This window comes from Anser anser, assembly GCF_964211835.1.
Source record: "Anser anser genome assembly, chromosome: 1".
In the NCBI taxonomy this organism is placed as follows: Eukaryota; Metazoa; Chordata; class Aves; order Anseriformes; family Anatidae; genus Anser; species Anser anser.
The window spans coordinates 157058285-157077302 of record NC_139720.1 but is presented as its reverse complement, the minus strand read 5'-3'; the positions used below and the strand labels follow the sequence as shown (position 1 = coordinate 157077302).

Below are 19018 nucleotides of genomic sequence, written 5' to 3'. Positions count from 1 at the left end.
CAGATAGTCATATAGTACGGGTACTTTGACAATGGTTAAAAATACCAAGTGTAATTGGTAGGTCCATTCATAAGCTCCTTCGCATGCACAACCCCTACATAACATTTAAAAAATAAACGTCAGTACTCAAGTAAGCATTAGTCATGTCTTATTTGCCAATACACATTGCTAAATGTGACAGAATAAAATAGTACATACAGCTGTGTTATAAAAAGCATGTAATTTAATTCAAATATAGACATTAGTATGAAAAAACTAGCTGACTACTAAAATAGAAGTATGCCATGTCAAGACATTTAAACATTAATTTAAATGTTTCCTTTTTTGAAAAACTTCAATTCAATGAATGTTAGGAAGATCAAATAGATGTTTTATCATTATCTCAATTTCAAGAGAAAAGAGGTTGTTTTTCTGTTGTGCCTCTGACTTTTAAAATGAAATCATGATTCCTAAGGTAATAGAGTAACTTTCAAAGTTGCGAATTTACAGAATTGTTAAATGGAGTAGAAAGGAGAGAGACTACTGTGTACTTACACGCTTGTGATTTGCACACTTACTTATCTTACCTAGCTTTAAAAATTGCTGGAGTTATATAAATGAAGACCCTGGTCAACTCAGGGTGACCCAGCAACTACAGGAGTGCATTAGCACTTAGATTAAGTAAATTAAAGTAACATTAATGGAAAAATAACAATAAAAAAAATGCTAGGTAAGACTATAATTACCATTATCAGAATAGAATATTATAATTAAGAAAACACACAAGTGTACATAGAACAAGTACAGATAAAGGCCAGCAGTGCAATATACTTGTTCCCACTGCTATTTTTTTTCTTCCTTTTCTTCATATTAAACCATTATTTAAAGTAATAATCACTTCGTCCCATTTTCTGAACTGTGCTCACATGCACACCTAAAAATGTTCTGCAACAGCAAAAAAGGCAAATAGTTTCAGAATTATATAACATGCATTGAGATAAAAAGTTATTCCATGCATACTGAGAAAGATAAAGAAAAACTTAATTGCTTAAACCTAAATGTACCTGATCTAGATTTGACAGACTGTTTGGATCTTGACTAAGAGCTTGGTACTGGCCCCGAAGCCTATCTCCTGCTGCAATCTTTCTGAACTTCTTAAGATCCACAACATACAAGGCACTACAAAGATAAAAATATGAATCAAGACTTGCAGTTTCATGTTGGTTTTGATAACATTAATTTAAAAAGTAACAAGAAAGCAAAAACTATTCAGATGCTAAAAGGATATTATTTTAAGTAAATAGCTGAATTTACAATTAAAAAAAAAAAAAGTGAAATCAATATATCATCTGAATTTAGACGAATTCATCTCTTGCTGAGAATGACTGTAAGGCAACTGCTTGTGAACACCTCATTGGTTACTACCAAGGCCTAGATTTTAATCATTTCTGCAAACTGCACAAAAATATGGAGAAGTTCTCCTACCTAATATGGTATTTCCTTTTCCCAAGATGCGATGCCCAGTACCCTGATTTCCAGAAACGGTACCCATCCATTTCTTTACGGCTGTCACAGAATGGCGTGTATCCATAAGGAGCTCCCTTTAGATCTAGATCTCTGAGTTCTTTCAGGTCACTTCTCACAATCTAAATAAGAATAAAAACATTTAATTTTATTACTTAATAGTGTTTTTAACGTGTGCATATGAGGGTAGTTATGGCAGCAAACTGACCAAAGTTTATTTTTTAATAAAACTGAGACTACAACAATACAGTGTAAATAAAGTATTCCATTGGAATTATATTCACTTAATTCTTGTTCAAGAAAAAATATATGTGTATTCTGTGGCCATCTATGGAATACATTTAAAAAGTAAATTAAATAAAACAAATTATTTTTAATTTATGGGCCTCTGTTCTGATTGCCCACTATTAAACTCCATTAATACACTAGTATAACTTTGAAAATCTACTGAACATCTCCCTTCTAAAAAAATATTGTTATCTGTTACATTAACTTGGACACTCAAAAATTAAGGCATCATTTAAAAATCTTTGTACCTCACAGCAATGTACTTTTAAAAATAGGTTACAAGTCGATTTTACAAATGTTCTTTCTTTACTAATTGACCACTCTTTCATCAAACCCCACCAATCTAATTTATCTGCGGTAAAAAATTTTTTCTGCTTTAGAGTACAGAGAAATCCTTACAGTAGTTAGGACAGAAAACCAATAAAAATACAGTATACAGATGAAATTGCAGAAAGCTGCAGTCTGCATTGCTACATCTAAATTTAATTTATCTCAAGCTCTGGAAAAGTACCAAAATGCATAATATTTTTCTGAGATTTTTAATAACCATGTGACAGACTCTTCAATATCCTGTCTGATATTGAAGCATGTTACCTTTCACTAAATTATAAGATACTCATTTCTGAGTGAAAGACTGAATACAAAATCAAGAACAAAAGAGAGAGAATTCATCTCAAAAATTAATCTGTCGGTCAAACAGTCTGAAGTAATCACCTCAGACCCTTTCCACAGTCAGTGGAGAAGTCCTCTCACAGTCAGCCCGGGGACTGAATCATTCCAATATGCCTTTAGTGAAACGCACCTTTAAGATCACACCTATCTCTCCAGGTGCCTTTGTCTCTCCACGGACATTAGAGGGAATTTACAGCAACTCACGACGATGAGACTCTTAGTTTCTACATGACTAAAGACAAGTGACTTTGTTTTGTTTCATGTTCTGCAACACTACCGGTTCTGCTTGTACAACTGCAACAGTCCTATGAGACCAACATTTGGATAGGATGGCCACAGGGAATGAAATTGGATCAATTTAAACCAAAACAAATTCCTCATACGTTTATACAGTTTTATTTTTTCTTACCTGGTCAGCATCAACAAATATTACTTTATCTACAGCCAACGGGAAAAGAACATCCAAAAAAAGGATTTTGTAGCCCCAGATAATTCGTTGCTTTTCTGTCTGCTGATAAAGCCAGCGGGGCCATTTATACTGTACTAATTCGTACTTGAATCCGTACTTTTTAGCCATGTGAGGAATAACATCCTAGAAGAAGATCCAAAGCTGTAAGTTGCACATATATGTGACACACAAAGACTTGACACAGTTGTAGCTCTGTTGACCTTACTGATCACATAAATTATTATTTTTAAATGTTTCTTTAATTCTAGAAGTATCTTTAGCTCTACAAATATAAAAAGCATTTATTTCAGGCTCATAGATATCAGAAGATAATGAACTGTAATCTATCACTGGGTTTTGGGTTCCAGAAAAGAAGTAACTTACACTTGAGGTCATTTCCAATGATAAAATTTAAATTTTAATTATATAATTTCTCAATTGTAACAATTTTTATAGGTATTTAAAATTTTAAAGAAAAGCTATTAAAAGAAAGATGTTTCTCCTACCTTAAACGTTGGGGAGAGATAGTTTTTCAGAAACCAGAATTTAACTGGTGTTTTTGTATGACGTAGAACAGAAAGCATCATAATTCTGTGGAAATATAAGTCTATAATAAACAAACCAATACACACAGGTCATTATATTTCAACTGCACCTGAATGGTGCTGAAACTTTTTAATTTTAACTTTTCTTAACCCAGCTTAAGTGGAAATTTATATCTATTACTAATAAAAAGCTTTAAAAAGCACATGTTCAAGACCACTTGGAGATAGATGTGTTTGATCCATACTGGACAAGCAATATTAGAAAAAAGTTTCAAAAGTGGATCTGTTATCAAGTTTTATTGTGAAAGAGGAGCCTGACAATAAATTTGAATAACAATTAATCCCTAATGTTAACTAGGCTACTGAGATTATTTATTTTAGAATATATTGTTTGAGTTTAATAGGTTGCTGAAAAGAAAACCAGTGAGAAAGAGAAAGCATGGTTCAAGCTAAGATCCTGTTCAGAAAACCTTTGATAACTCTAAAAAGAAAAAAAAAAAGTTCAGGTATGTGAAAAAAGTGAAATCTTTATTTTGGGTTCCATTCTTTGAAATTTTTGTCACATTTGTTTGGTGTAACCAGACAGATAAGCAATAACTTGTGAAGCGTGTGAAGATGTCAAGTCTGCTTTAAAAATCAAGGAATAATAAACCTTAGATTACAGCAAAGAAGCATACAAAATATTTAAAAATTAATTCTCTCCTTTAAAGTAAACAAGTCTTTCCTTTTATGAAGGCTGTTGAAGCTTGAGGGAAAGAAACACAGACATTCAAACTCTGTCTGACTACTAAGAAATAAAAGTTAATACATACAAAATACTACTTTCCAAAAAGATATGCATGAAAGAATTGTGCAATTCCCATTCAGGAAATGAAAATCACTAGATCGGACACCTGTAAACAAGCACTCATGGAAATGAGAAAAGTAACAGAGAAATAGTGGTAAACAGATTAGGCCAAACTAAGAATTCTTTCAAAGCAATCATTGCTTATTGAATAATCCATGTCCACTGAGATATTAAATAGAAGTGAAGTCACATATGGACACAGAAGAAGCCATAGTTCGGACTACACATAAACAGATACAACTCCAATGAAGTCACTGCTGCTATGTCTTCAGAAAGAGAGGCTGAACTTCACCTTTTCTCATCCTTCATCCTAGCACATGCACTCATGAAAGGCACGGAGAACATTTTTCTTTCTTCAAAGATCAGTGATATTTTTGAACATCTATACTTTGTTCTCAGAGATGAGATTGGTCCTTCTTTAAGCCTTATGTCCTGATATTAGCTGGGATGCAGTTAATTTTCTTCACAGTAGCTGGTATAGTGCTGTGTTTTGAATTTTTGATGAAAATAGTGGTGATAACACGCTGATGTTTTAGCTGTTGCTGAGCAGTGCTTACACAGAGCCAAGGACTTTTCAGCCTCTCGTGCAGCCCTGCCAGCGAGGAGGCTGGGGGTGCCAGGAGCTGAGAGGGGACACAGCCAGGACAGCTGGCCCAAACTGCCCGAAGAGACATCCCATACCGTGTGGCATCATGCTCAGCAATACATCTGGGAAAAAGGAGGAGTAAGGGGTGGGGGGGGACATTTGGAATTAAGGTGTTCATCTTCCAAAGTAATTGTTACGCATGATGAGCCCTGCTTTCCTGGAAGTGGCTGAATACCTGCCTGCTGATTGGAAGTAATGAACGGATTCCTTGTTTCGCTTTGCTTGGATGTGCAGTTTTTGCTCTACCTATTAAACTGTCTTTATTTCAACCCACCAGTTCTCACACTTTTACCTTTCTGATTCTCTCTCCCATCCCACTGGTGAGGGTGTGAGTGAGTGGCTGTGTGTTGCTGAGCTGCCTGCTAGGCTAAAACACACCACCTTGTTAGAAAAGTCAGCTTCTTTATGCTGCTTAAATTTATTTGAACCTTTACTTACCTTAAAAAACGTTCATATAAATGGCCCGAAGCGACTGAAAATATATTAAGAATATCACTTTTCTTTTCCTTCTCTTCTGGTGGAATTTCTTCTGAAAAACTAAGAAAATAATTGAATTATTATATAAGCATGAAGAAAATACTACTACGTTACCATTGAGATTGTAAATAATCACAAGTCAGAAAATACACAAAAGACATACTCATCCTACAGTAACTGAATACCTTTACGTTTTTATTTCCTCTGCACATCCCTATGATACCAAAATCTTTTGGGAAGTACACCTCACGACCACTCAGGACAAATGACGGAACAACTGCAGTCTCAAATTTTTTCAGTCAAACAGGAAGGCATCAGCGATGCAGCAATGACTGCACGGTATGACATCTCCGAAGAAGGCAACCCTTCCACTAGCGCTGAGTTCTCATAGACTAAACAGACTGCAGGTCCCGGTCCCGAACAGTGTTTCTGACTTTTTTTCCATACTGAAGAGGAAGGATATGTGACAAGTTTCTAGACTGGAAGAAGCTGGCAGACAAACTGCAGGACTCGAGCTCATGCTCCTGAGCTACAACTCTGACTCAACAGGAAGATCAGCTAAGAACTTTATTGGGTGAGGGTGTGCAGAAAAGTTTATTACAATTACTTACAAAAGTCAAACTTAAAGAGGTATTTCATTGACATATTTAAATAGACTTCATGGGCTTTCATAAATTTTGTCTAGCAGCAGAGAAATAGCATCATAGCCTGCTTTTTGATGTTCAGTTTGATACCAATGAGTAACACGTAACACATATTGAGACTGATTCCCTGCCACAGCAAAATAATAATAATGTTGATGGAGAAAATGAACAGGAACTAGAAATGGAAAGAAAGGATTAAAAAGGAAATAAATAATGAGATGTACAAGACATCATAACTTGTCTTTTTCCCCCTTTTATTTATATTATAAATCCCTTGGGGAGACATCAGGTCTTTTCGGATGTTTGTATCACTATCATCTAAAAAACACATTATGAGGAATAATGAAAATGTCCTGGCACAGTTAAAATATAAACAATTTATTTATTACCTTGCAACTGATTCCAAATTTCCTTTTTCTGTTATTCCATCAGTAAGGAGATCTTCATTCACTTTATCAGGCTTTTTCTGTACCTAGTCGTGTACAATAAATGAATTTATGTAATTTGTGAAATTATTTGATCATAATTACTACTTCAGTTGTGCTATCAAACAACTACTGGTTAGCTGGACTTACATCTTACCAATTCCCATTTCCGTAAAATAGTTACTGAACTGTGTTAAACTGGACTGTAAAAATGTCATTTCATACTTTTAAACTATGTACAGAACATATCGTAACAAGAAGCAAAGTACCATAGCTCATTTTCCTCCCGGACAGAAGATAAAGGTGTGATTTTGCGATACAGACATTAGCGGACAGAAGAAGAGTAGCAGGGTGGTGCACCATGCACTGAAGGGAAACCCTGATTCTCGTAATCCCTTCACAAGGAGAAAGTGACAAATCTGTGCCTGAAACACTCTCCTGTACAACTTAAGCCATTTCTGTTGTCTTACCCAGCTACTAAATAAGACACCAAATTCATTTTGTTTGCTGACCTTAATCTCCTTGATTAAAAAAATAACTTTTTGAAACCCAAATACCTTCCAAAACTAGGTGTTTGAATATATTGTTACAACCATAGCAGTTTCTCATGTTTACACTGTCAAATTAACACTTGCAGACTTCTCTTCACACTAAGTCTCCTTTTAACTAATGGTGCTGAAGCCATATACTAGATATCGCTGAAGTGGTTCTAAAATGCACCACTTTTCACATAAAATATTTTTCCTATTTAAAGCAAGCTGGCACCCTTTACCCCTTCTCTGTGGTTTAAAGGCAGTCTCCTCACCCTCCAGAATGTTACTTGTTTTCTTAAGGTTCTGGAAACTTTCAATTAGAGAACTGGGGAAGAAACTCTGGAAATAAATGATTGTTAAATACTTCTTTCTATTTATGTTTATATAGTTCTCTCTGCTTCTCAGTGTCTGATATTAGGATAGGACATACCAAATACACATAAACAAAATATTACTTACATAATGTAACTTATTTTTCTTTGTTTTTGATATATATTTATGATTTAAAGTAATGTAATTTCATTTACACAGATTTGGAAACTTAGGGCAGAATTCAACATGCCTAATTTTGGTATCTGGACTTCTTGTAAAGTCCCTCCCCAGTCACAGGGCAGAACTGGATGCCTCAAGAGGTGCTCACTCCTTGTTTTAAATACAGTATTGAGCTGGGATGTTATGTACACAGATGTATTATTTTAATAGCTATTTAAAAATCTCCCACACAATTAGTACAACCTGACTTGATCAAATTAACCAGATTAATTTACATACCCTTCTCTATTTAAATTTACAAAATCTAAATTATATATTCCAGTATATTTCTTCCGTTTAAATATAGCCTAAGACGTGAGCTTTAGTCATATATAAAGAAATAGTGCAGACAAAATATCTCTTTACATACTTGAACTTTGATAATTTTGCTTCTGAAGTTGTTTAAAACCACAATAACATCAGCCAGGTCAGCTACAGAATCTGTTCCTTCATGGCTGTGAGGGGAAAAAAAAAATGTGCAAATGTACTAACTCATTAAAACATGCATTATCACTTGTGTTTAATTAGAGGATAAGGTTTAGGATTGCTTGTATTTATAGAAACAAAATTTCTTCACTTGCACCTAATTATATCCTAACTTCAGACACTTCCTGAGCTTTATTCATACCTAGTCATTGCCCTCAGTTTTAACCCTCACTTTTTAATTTGAATTTTTACAGGAAATTTTATTAACCAATGAAAAAATGCAGCAATCTAGAGCTGAATATATTATTATGCATTATACAGATACATATTGTATTAAAATATTAAACTACATTTCATTTCTCAAATACGGAAAAAATCTTAGAAATTGCTTTGTGATGGCACTAAATGTACTTTTAAAATAAATCTACTTTAAAAGGTCTGGTGAAAGCTTCATCACAGTGCTGAAAGAGTAAGGCTGGTAAAAATGGTTGGTTTTGGTAACAGACGGGGCTGTAAGCAATGCACCACATGAACATTTGCCCCCAACCATCAATTTAAAGCTATTCAGGCATTTCTAAACTGCACTCATCCACTCAGTAAGAAGTATGAGAAGTGTTGCTGTCTCTCTGTGTTGCTGCGAAATAGCATAATTCTCAAATTTTATAGCTCTTATATCTCAAAAGCCCATACATTTTTCCTTCAATCCTTTCTTTCTTTTAATGCCATTATATGGTTTCCCCTTGCTACAGCTACACATACAAAATCTTGGTTTAAGAAAGTGATCTGCTACCCCTTAGGTTTGCCCCCCCCTTTTTTTTTCTTCAATCTGTTTCATTTTACTTACCTAAAAGTGACAGGATTTTATATATTTACCCGTATTTTCTATTTAATGAATTTCCCTAAAACCTGTGATCACTAAGTTTCATAGAGATTTTTGCACAAAACAATGTTCAGAATTATCTTGACCTTTCCACCAATTTAGTTTTACTTTCACACTTTTAAAATATTGCATATATGAACAGTCAGTCAAGAACTGTCTTCTTATCACAGCACTCAACATAAAAGGGCACTGATCTCCACCGTAAATAGTGCAATTAAAAAGCTCTAAAATAGTAAAACAAGAGCCAAACTCTTTTCTGTTGACAGCAGAAATGGCAGCAGCTAGCACAGTCAAGATTTTAAGTGGTCTTACTTTTGCCCTTAGTTTTTCCACAATCAAAACTTTCTCTTTTATTCACTCATTTACCTCAAAATTTCCATGTTACGAGTTCTGTTGCTATCTCTGTAGCTCCACTGATGAAGATAGTTTTCCAAAGTATTTAGAATATTCTCGAACTGTTTGGTTTGGCCATTAATTTAACATCACTTTTGTCTCCTTAAATCTCTTCTCTGGATCCCCCACTATCAACTCCAACTTTATGAGCTCACAAGTGTTTTACTCCGCACTGGGCTCATCGTGATGAGTTTCTGTCCCAGTAGGAACAATGTATTGGAAATAATGAAAGTTACCATTAATTACACTTAACACTGGTCTTGATATAATTTATCTGTTTCTCCATTCAAATCCTTGTATATTTCCTACTGTAACACTAGATTTTCTTTTCTGACCGAGTACTTCTCTTCATTTTCATTCCCAGTCACTCATTTACATTATCAATGGCTACAGACTAGGATGTTCACTTGTTTTGAGGGAAGTATCTCTCTGACAGAAAACTGAGTCCATCATACTCTCCTCTAATTTTAACTTAGTGTGCTGAATCTTATGGAGGATCTCTCCTCTTGTACCTGTGCATGATACTCAGCACGTTGCCATTTTATTAATGTAACAGATGTACATTTCGAATCAGTGATCATAAGAAAAATGTATTGAATGTGACCCCTGGTTTGGAAGAAGTGGGATGATGATTTATGAACTCCTTTAACAAATACAGTAAGGACTTTGTGCTTTTTCCAAAAGGTACTGAACACTGCTAGCACTGTTAGTGTAATTTATAAACTCACTGAAGGCAGGCACAACTTTGTTTTTAAATCTTACCAAAACGTCTTGCATACTGATGGCACTATTAAATATTTAACAATAACTACTTCACTGTTATATAATCATTGAATAAAACTAAATATGTCCAGCAGACCATTTAGGTCACAGCCTTAATCTGTTTCAAAATACCTACATACTTTTAAATACAGATAACTCCATATGGAGAAAAAAGCATTCAGAGGAGACCCTTTCAAATCTCACAATAAACAAACAACGCCTTGCCCAAATTGCAGAAGATAAACATTTCAGTTAAGCAGTCTGCATACCATCAAAATATAATAAATTATACCCAGTTGCCTTTTTAAAAATGAAATTTTCAGCGGGAGGCTATATCTATCTATTTTTATAATGAATTATTCTCTTGCAATACCTACCTGTTTCCCTACCGACATCACAGAACCAAAGCTCTAATAACAAGTAGCGTTCAGACTGTCGCTGAGTATATTGATTTTAATTTTCCTAACATTCACAGTAATTTACTGATAACATTGATTTACAAGTGTGACTGCTTCTGAATAATGATCCTTGTTATAGCCAGTATTTGACAAAAAAAAAAAAAGCTTATTTCAAAAGCTGTGTATTTACACAGAGTAAAAATAAATTACTTGCATGTGTATTAGATGTTACTATGAGAGAAGCAAAATACTCACTGAGTTGTTAAACACGCTGTGACTTCAAAATCTTGTATTTTCCCTAAAACTCCTATTATAACGTACAGGCCTGTGCTTCAATAGAATGGGTCAAGTACAGTTTAACAGGAATGGCTCTGATTAATGTACAAGGATAAAGAATATCCTGCAATAACTCTTGGCAAAATTCCATGTTATCAAACAGTTGCATGAGTTCTGACAGCAGTTTGGTACTGCTAATACTGATATCATTAAAAGTAGTATCAGAGATGCCGGTACAACCCCCCAAACATACTTTAGCTGTTATATTCTAAGTCTATGGCTTGTAATAATTAAATGAAATAAATGTTATTTTTTTAATTCGTCATCAAGTATTAATTATACATAACTTAGCCGGGCTCAGTAAAGCCCATTTTTATTACTTCTTAAAGAAAATCTTTAAGAATATCTTAAAAAACTGCGGATGTTTTAAGTTTCCTTTGAACCAACCTAGAAAGCAGAGTGGTTTTGTTTCACTTTGCTTCATTTTTTAATTCAACTATAGCTCACTACATTTTTTTACAATGATATCTTTCATAAATCAGTTTATATACTTTAAGAATTGAACATTAAATTAGACATCTTATATAGCTACATGTGGTGGAGATTAAGTGAACTTCTTAGGATAAATACTACGCTTTTCTGCTTTTCCAACAGATTGTGAGCCATTGCTGAAACAAAATAAATTGAAAGTTGCAAACAAGTAGAAGGAACTTAATATCCTGTTAACATGTCTCCCTGTAACACTGGAATTGATGCATTAACTAAATACTCAAAACAGCAAGCATGGTCATTGTTTTACTCATTTTATAATAGCAGTTGATGACTAAACATCACATGGAACTGTGTGTTCCTGAATTCCAAGTAATAATAAATATTTTATACGAAAATTGACCTATTTCAGCCCACAGAATTACAGGGAGAAAGGAAAAAAAGGCAAGAACTGAAGCTAAAATAAAACAACAATGTTTCTCTACAATGGACTGGATCCAAAGCTTCAAGAGGAAGCCCTCATATACTACAGATATATGCTGTGACATACAACATGCAGGGAAAGTATCTAGCTGAACAGCTGGTGTTACAGGTATGGCTTTGGCACCTATGGCTATTGTACCCTCTTCAATGAAAAAGGACTGCTGAGGAGAGGTGGGATCTACCTGATACACCACTTTGCCACTGTAAAGGAGGGCTTCACAGCAGGTTTGTCAGGGAATGCTGACCAAAGACTAAGAACAGCTAGAAGTATGTCAGCAGTGAGGAAGTGCTTAAGGGAAGGCTCTCACGCTTCTCCTGAGAAAGCAGCATGGCTGGGAGCCTGTCTGGGAATGCACACAAGATGGGAAATAAACAGAAGAAAGTAGAAGTTTCATAGCTGCGAAGCTATGATCTCACTAAGATCACAAAAATGGCAGAGAAGCTCACATGCCTTGAGTGACTCAAAGGCCTCTTACGAAGGATAGGCAGAGAAGTCACGAAAGATGGTTTGCACCTGGCACAAAGCAATGGGTTGAATGTACAGAGCTTTGCTGTGGAAGAAGCAATAAATCTATCCAGAGTTTATGGGTAAGGATCAGAGAGATTAAGGTGACATTGTGGTGGGTGTCTGTAAAAATTGCCTGATCAGGAAGAGGAATTAGATGAAGTCTTTACAAAGCTGGAAGATGACTTGTGATCACAGACTGTGGTTCTCATGGTAGACTTCGAATATCCCAACATCGTCTGGAAAGGCAACATGGCAGGGCACAGGCAATCCAGATTAACAAGGTGTGTTTCTTTCTATAACTGTATATCTTTCTATAACATATACTACAGCTTAAAATAGAATTTTGGCCTTACGCAAATCTAAAACATTGAAGAAATGCAGGAAAGTCTTACGACAAGAGAATGATACAAAGGCAAATGAAATTTAATGAAACTAGTAGTACTAATGTACTAATAGAATTTAATGGAAATTGCTGTGCAAGAAAAAAGAAACCTAATGATAATTAAGCTATAAGAAGCTTTAAATTAGCTATTAATTCTCAGGAAAGAGATCTTGGGAGACCGTAGATTTCTAAGAATACCAGCTTAGTGCCTAGCAATACTGAAAATGGAGATCAGGCATTAGTACTTAATAGAAAACAAAGCAGTAAAAAATTTACCAATGCTATTACACCACAAGTCTGTCTTTAATTACGGCCAACCAACTCAAAAGGATAGAGCAGAATTAGGGAAGACACAAATAAGAGCAACAAGGATGACTGAGATATATGGAGAGCCTCTGCATGAGGAAGAACTATACTCAGAATTTTCAGCTCAGAAATGAGAAAAAATAAAGGAAAAAGAGAGAAAGGCCTATAATACTATGAACATATCTACCCACATTTATTACAGAGAAATACTTCTATTTATGTCAGGTATATCCCACACAAAGCTGCAGAGTGCATTAGTTCCTTTTTCTTAATAAAACATGCCTTTAAACAATACTTTGAAAACCATACACTGGTGAATATTTAATGCTTCTGTTCTATCCTGTCTTTCAATTATGGAAACAAAAGCAATTTCAAATTTTAAATTACAGCCTAGCTCAATGTAAAGAGAAGAGATGTCTTAACAGAGTGGAAAACTTACTGAACAAAATAGGAAAGCAACTAATACTAAATTTATATTGAAAAAGATCAATGCTTAAGACAAAATATCTCAACACTCATTTCAGAAATGCAAGAAGCAGAAAGTAGAAAAACACCATCGCAGAATACGTAGTCTGAAATTAAACTACAATCATTCAATAGACACCTCTACTCAGAAGCAGATCTTGATTAAAAATAGTATTGGACTAGAATCATGGATAAAATTTCACAGATAATTCAAATCTGGTCGAGCAACTTTGGAAAATGTGATTCCAGACAGAAGTAAAAAATTTATTACAATATTTAGAATATTAGGAATACAGTATAATCTATCATACACAGTCCACTTTATTTCCAGCCTCTCAATGTATACACACAATTCTAGATCATCCTCGAAGGGATTATATGAAACACTTCTTTATTTTGCTACTTAGCTTTGCAGGTGTGCGGTAAAATGAGTAGGTAGTGAACTCTATTTTATGAAAAATCGCCCAGAAAAAGAACACTTTCAAATTTAGTTTTTATGTTTTATAATTTCTTCCCCTTACACTATCAGGAAATAAGGCATCTGTTATAAACTGTAAATCATCATTTCGTCCCTGTTCTACTTTTTCATGTTATTTTCGTTCATTTTTCTTCAGTACTGTCAGATCTTTTCAAAATATGTTGAACTTTAGCAGATTCATTTATGTTTCCTAAGGACAGATTAATACTTACGAAAACACCTGATAAATCTCTTCAGATTTCCCTTTACGCAATCTCAGTGTCCAAGCACCTGGATTTGCTTTCAGCTGAAAATACCCCTATGAAAAGTAAAAAGACAGGCATTTTTCTGTCAGCATTTCATAATCAACCATGTGAATATCCAAACATCAATTACAGAACATTTGGTACTGCAGCTAAGGTCAATAAACACTACCTACTGCCACACTAATCCTTAATGTAATATGGTATAATATCACCTTTTCTGTATGTCCATATTAATGTGTTCCGTTTGTTTCTAGCTGAATTTGAGGCATATACAAAATCTTCATCTAGAACAGTAGGTGAGCAGTAAAGACGTGAATTATTAAATAGACCCTAAGCAGAAAAGCTTCTTTCAAATTAAAAATTTTTGTCCGTAACAACTTTCCAGTCAACACAACTCTTTCCAATTTAGGAATACTGCATACAGGCATCACTGTGTGAAAGCCAGATGAAACAAGCTTTGGAAACAAACATGGGAGCTTCATCATGTTGAACACCTTCTGCTGTTGAGAAAGCATTCAGTACTTGTGTAAAAGTCAAAGAGTCACAGTTTATTAAGCATTTTATTCTTTGTGATACAATTTTCACAGAGAACTGAGAATGGCAGATAGGTGACAGATCTTATTCACCAAAGTTAATCTTTCTCTATCAAATTACCTTAGACAAGACAAAATAAGTCTTTCACTTCAGGAATCACAAGATCTTCTGCTCTACAAACTGATGCCAATAGAAATAATTACTTCAGGTGACCAGAGGAATTCTGAAGTGCAGGTTTGTCCACAGAGGCTTTAAGCACTTATCTGAAGCAACTAAAATAGAAGCCTTCTTTGCTTGGATCATTTTTTAACAAAAATGGTTATTTTAATCAGAAAGTGATTCATACCTTATGTTTATTGGTAGAGTCTTCATCTGAGGATATCTACCTCCTATTATCAACTTAAGGCAATGAGACTCCAACATTAGGCACTTCAGGTAAAGGTCTAAAATTAACCTAAACTAAAATCTATATTGGATTTTAACAGTGTGAGGAAAAAGCTGGGTAAATCAGAGATGCACATCTTCTTTTGTAGATGGTCTCAACTCCAGGATACTGCTGATACTTTTAACATTGGTAATTTCGCAACACAGAGAAATTGATTTTTCCATTTAGAACAACAATGGACTTCTCTATTACGAACAAAAATCTCATAAAGAATACTCATGAAGAGTGTGCAATTGGTTTTGTATGACTGTTTTGTACTTAATACTTACCAAGTTGGCCATCACAATAGTATCAACCATGACAGGATTATTTTTTGTGCCCAGGGTGAACTGTAACCCTCGAGGAGGTTGTCCAGTTGTTACATCAAAGCAATGTCCTTCAAGCAATATGTATTCCAGTTCATATTCTGCTGTAACAGTCCCTTTTATCTGTGGAAGGAATATTTTATTACTAGATTACATCACTTAACTATGTGGAAAAAGCAACATTTTACAATGACAAGCATGTTGTTTGGGATTTATCTCACCTAACTTCAACTGTCAAAAATAAGACAAAGGCTCTTCCAGGGGGAACTTCTCTCAATTTTAAAATAGGTATCCAAGATAAAAAGGACAAATCTAGAAGAACCTTCTCTCCACTGACTATTGAGAAAGCTGAGACATCTCAGCTTTGGTAAGATAAATCCCAAACTTCACTTTTATGATACACGTTCCAAATTCACATTTTTGGTGGATCAAACACCCTCAGTATTTTGCATAAGATTAGTGAATGAAACAAATTTGGTTATTTGGAAACTGAGGATTAAAAATATAATTATATATAATTTAAAAAAATCTAAACTAAAAAAAGGTCAAATATTTAAATCTATGTTTTTATCTATATTAATAAACAGCAATATATTCAGGTTTATTTTAAGATATAATCAGGTTAATCCTATTTCTACCAAAAATACATAATAAAAAAGAGAAATAGAAAAATATCACAAATAACACACAGAATCCATTTTTTAGTTTTTTTTTTCTCAAAAACTATGCATACTTTCATAAACATTAAAAGCTCAACACAGTAGATAAAGTACTTTTATTTTTAATATGCATTCTGTGTTTCTTTTCACTGATTTCTTTAAAGGCTCTTCTTGGAGAGAGAGAGAGAGAGACAGAGAGCGAGAGAATGTGGAAAAGCAGACAATGAAAATAAAAATGGTAAAATACTGACCAAATTATCAATTAGCACAGAAAGCATTTCTGGAAAACAGAGACAAAAATCCCACAAGATTTCCTTTTCCCTCCCTCTTGAGATTGAAGGTACAATACAAGTTTTATAATGCTTACAAATTATTACTTACATCCTGTAAATGAATGTTATCAAGATCACAGGAACTGTTTACTGCTTCAACCAACCAGCTTTCAGGAGTGATCATGTTTAGAGTCAAAAGCAGCGATTCTGGCACTTCTAAGAATTTTGCCACAGGTTCAGAAGGAAGGTGTTTGTTGATCCCGTACATTAATTCTGGTTCCAGAACAAAACGATAGAAGCTATTGGAAAAGAAAGAAGCTGTTGAAAAGTGTTAAAAAAAAGTGCCATGTTTACTGAAGTACGAAGGCTGAGTTGCAAATACAATGTTCTGCTGAAGTATGTTATAATATAGTGAATGCTTACCACATTAATGATGTTTGGAGGCATGGCATCTCCCTGTTCTTGCAGAATACTGTGGAATACTGTCAGACAATACATACACTCTCTCAAATGGGTTGGTACAGAACAGAACTATTTGTTTTGGATAAATTTTTGCTGGGAATGTGCATAGCTTCCACTTACATTCTTAACAGCGGGGAAAGTAAAAATACCCAAGAGGGGCATCTAAATATCTTGACCGTGTACTGCCTTGGATTCTCAGAATCTCTATCACTAAACTAAACGGACTAATCTGCTGGAAAAAAAGTGTCTTTGGGAACAGTTCCTGACACTAGCAGCAGCAAAGACAGAGAGCAGTGGGAAGGAGAGGTCTCTCTATTCTCCAACTCTTATTCCCTAGGGAAAAGATTCTTGAAACAACATAATGATGATGTTTTCCTTCTTTCCTTCCTGTAGTGCTATCCAACAAAATGAGAAGAATCAGAACAGAGAAAGATGAGCACTGAAGATCTCCATCTTTCTCCATCAGAATGAAAGCAGCAAGCAATTAGTACTTCATATGGAAAAAACCACAAAACATTTAATTACTATGAAAGTGGTTTTTAAAAAAGTAAAAAGGTAAGAAGGATAGAGTTTTCCCGCAAAGTATTTGGACTAGGGTGTACATGGAGGCTTTTTACATGAAAACATTGCCGTGAGAAAAATACAACCTGTCCTCAGGGCAGGTCGCAGAACACTTCTTCCTCTTACCTTTCCGAAGCTCTAAAACCTGTAAAGTGGCAAGCTTTAAAAGCTATCACACACGATACTCTGAAGTCACTCTCTTGCAATATAAGAGATGTGCATTCATTTTCTCTGAAGCTGAATAGAAACTAAGGCCTTCTGTTTTGTGGACAACTAATTCATTCTCTAGTCTACTGGATAAAGGGTAGACACTATCATCAGCTCTCACTGATGACAAGATTATAGGTAAAATTTCTGCCAAAGGGATGGACGGCAGTGCTTAAATGCATCTCTTAGAGGGAAAGAAGCCCTCTCTGGGGAGTTCACTTCAGTGTAAATGTCTGTAACTGAATTAGTGAACCCTAGTCTTTATAGCCAGTTAAGAGAAAATTCAATTTAAAGCTTTCTGGGTCCTTAATGAATTAAAATGAATTCGCCACTATAGACTGTACATTACTCGGACAAATTTTACCTTTAGATTTAGTGTACCAAATCTGTAAAAATCAAGATACGACCAAGTTAGGTAGATAATCTCTCTCTACAAGTGTCCACAGGCATGAAAGACTCTCCACTGACTTCTACAGTGATTGTTTATGACAGGGGTATTTGAGGGACTAGATCACTCCTCTGTGACGCAATGTTTGATTTCTTAGAACTAGAAATTTTTCTAGACAATTACTTCAGTAACATTCAACTTTTATTCAAAGAAAATAACTAATGCAACAGAAGAAACCATATACATCACCCACTTTTTCTTTCTTAATGGAATATGTACCATTAAGGCTTTTTTTCTTAATTCAAGTGAGATCATATACTTGTAAGAAAAGCTATGAACTACTCACCTCTTCAGTGGCACTTCTGACAGCTTAGATCTACAGTTCAAAAACAACCTGAGTTTCATATTGACAATGTCTTTGAGTACCTACAGAAAAAAAATCTGCGTAAAAAATGGTTCTTGATAATCATCAAACTTTGAAAATAAACCAAAACTATCCTTGTAGCATCCTGTCATTTCTCAAGCTTCAGTAGAAATCTCAAACATTATAAAGTTCCTAATATATCTGTATATTAAGGGATGTTGCCAGTTATTGCAAATAAAGATTTGACCTTTTTGAAAAGTGAATGATTTAGCACACAATATTTTTGATAGTCAAAATGTTAATGTTTTCTACCAGTGATACAGATTTTTATAGAGCAGCTATCCTTATTTTCCAATGAATGAGTAAATTATAGTATCACTTTTCTCATACTGTGTTTTCTGGAGGATTTTAAAGCCCTTTAAAGTAAGTACAACATGTGCCTTTGATCCAATAACCAATCTTAAAACAATGACCTTCAGTCTTACTAAAATTGCTGTACACAGTAAATTGATGAATACAGTAAAGTTCATAAAACTGTTTTAATATTGTCAGTAATAGATTAATGGTATGCTAAACCACTCAATCAATTTCAAAACATTCAAGTTATTTAAAGTAATTTCTACTTCTTTCTCAGTTTATTCATCTATTCATTTCTAAAATACTAATTTTCTGGATGCTGTTATTCAGGAGCTATAATACTAGAAAAAGATGTTCTTTGAGAGCAATCTGTTTTGCTTAAAATTAACAAAGTATTTATTTTCTTTAAAACAC

At 34.4% G+C, this 19018-nt stretch overlaps 1 protein-coding gene across 3 annotated transcripts in view; it reads right to left on the bottom strand.

The window, feature by feature from the left end:
- The window catches only part of UGGT2 (UDP-glucose glycoprotein glucosyltransferase 2), a 95318-nt gene that overhangs the window by 11887 nt on the left and 64413 nt on the right, over window positions 1-19018 (bottom strand). For all 3 annotated transcript variants that reach the window (XM_083800436.1, XM_083800434.1, XM_083800435.1), the window contains 11 exons: window positions 18230-18309; window positions 16375-16564; window positions 15299-15457; window positions 14018-14103; window positions 7930-8014; window positions 6460-6542; window positions 5388-5486; window positions 3418-3502; window positions 2873-3055; window positions 1465-1625; window positions 1044-1158 (listed from right to left, as the gene is read on the bottom strand). In XM_083800436.1, the coding sequence (XP_083656562.1) occupies window positions 1044-1158; window positions 1465-1625; window positions 2873-3055; window positions 3418-3502; window positions 5388-5486; window positions 6460-6542; window positions 7930-8014; window positions 14018-14103; window positions 15299-15457; window positions 16375-16564; window positions 18230-18309 (1326 nt within the window). The remainder of the gene's footprint in view (window positions 1-1043; window positions 1159-1464; window positions 1626-2872; window positions 3056-3417; window positions 3503-5387; window positions 5487-6459; window positions 6543-7929; window positions 8015-14017; window positions 14104-15298; window positions 15458-16374; window positions 16565-18229; window positions 18310-19018) is intronic.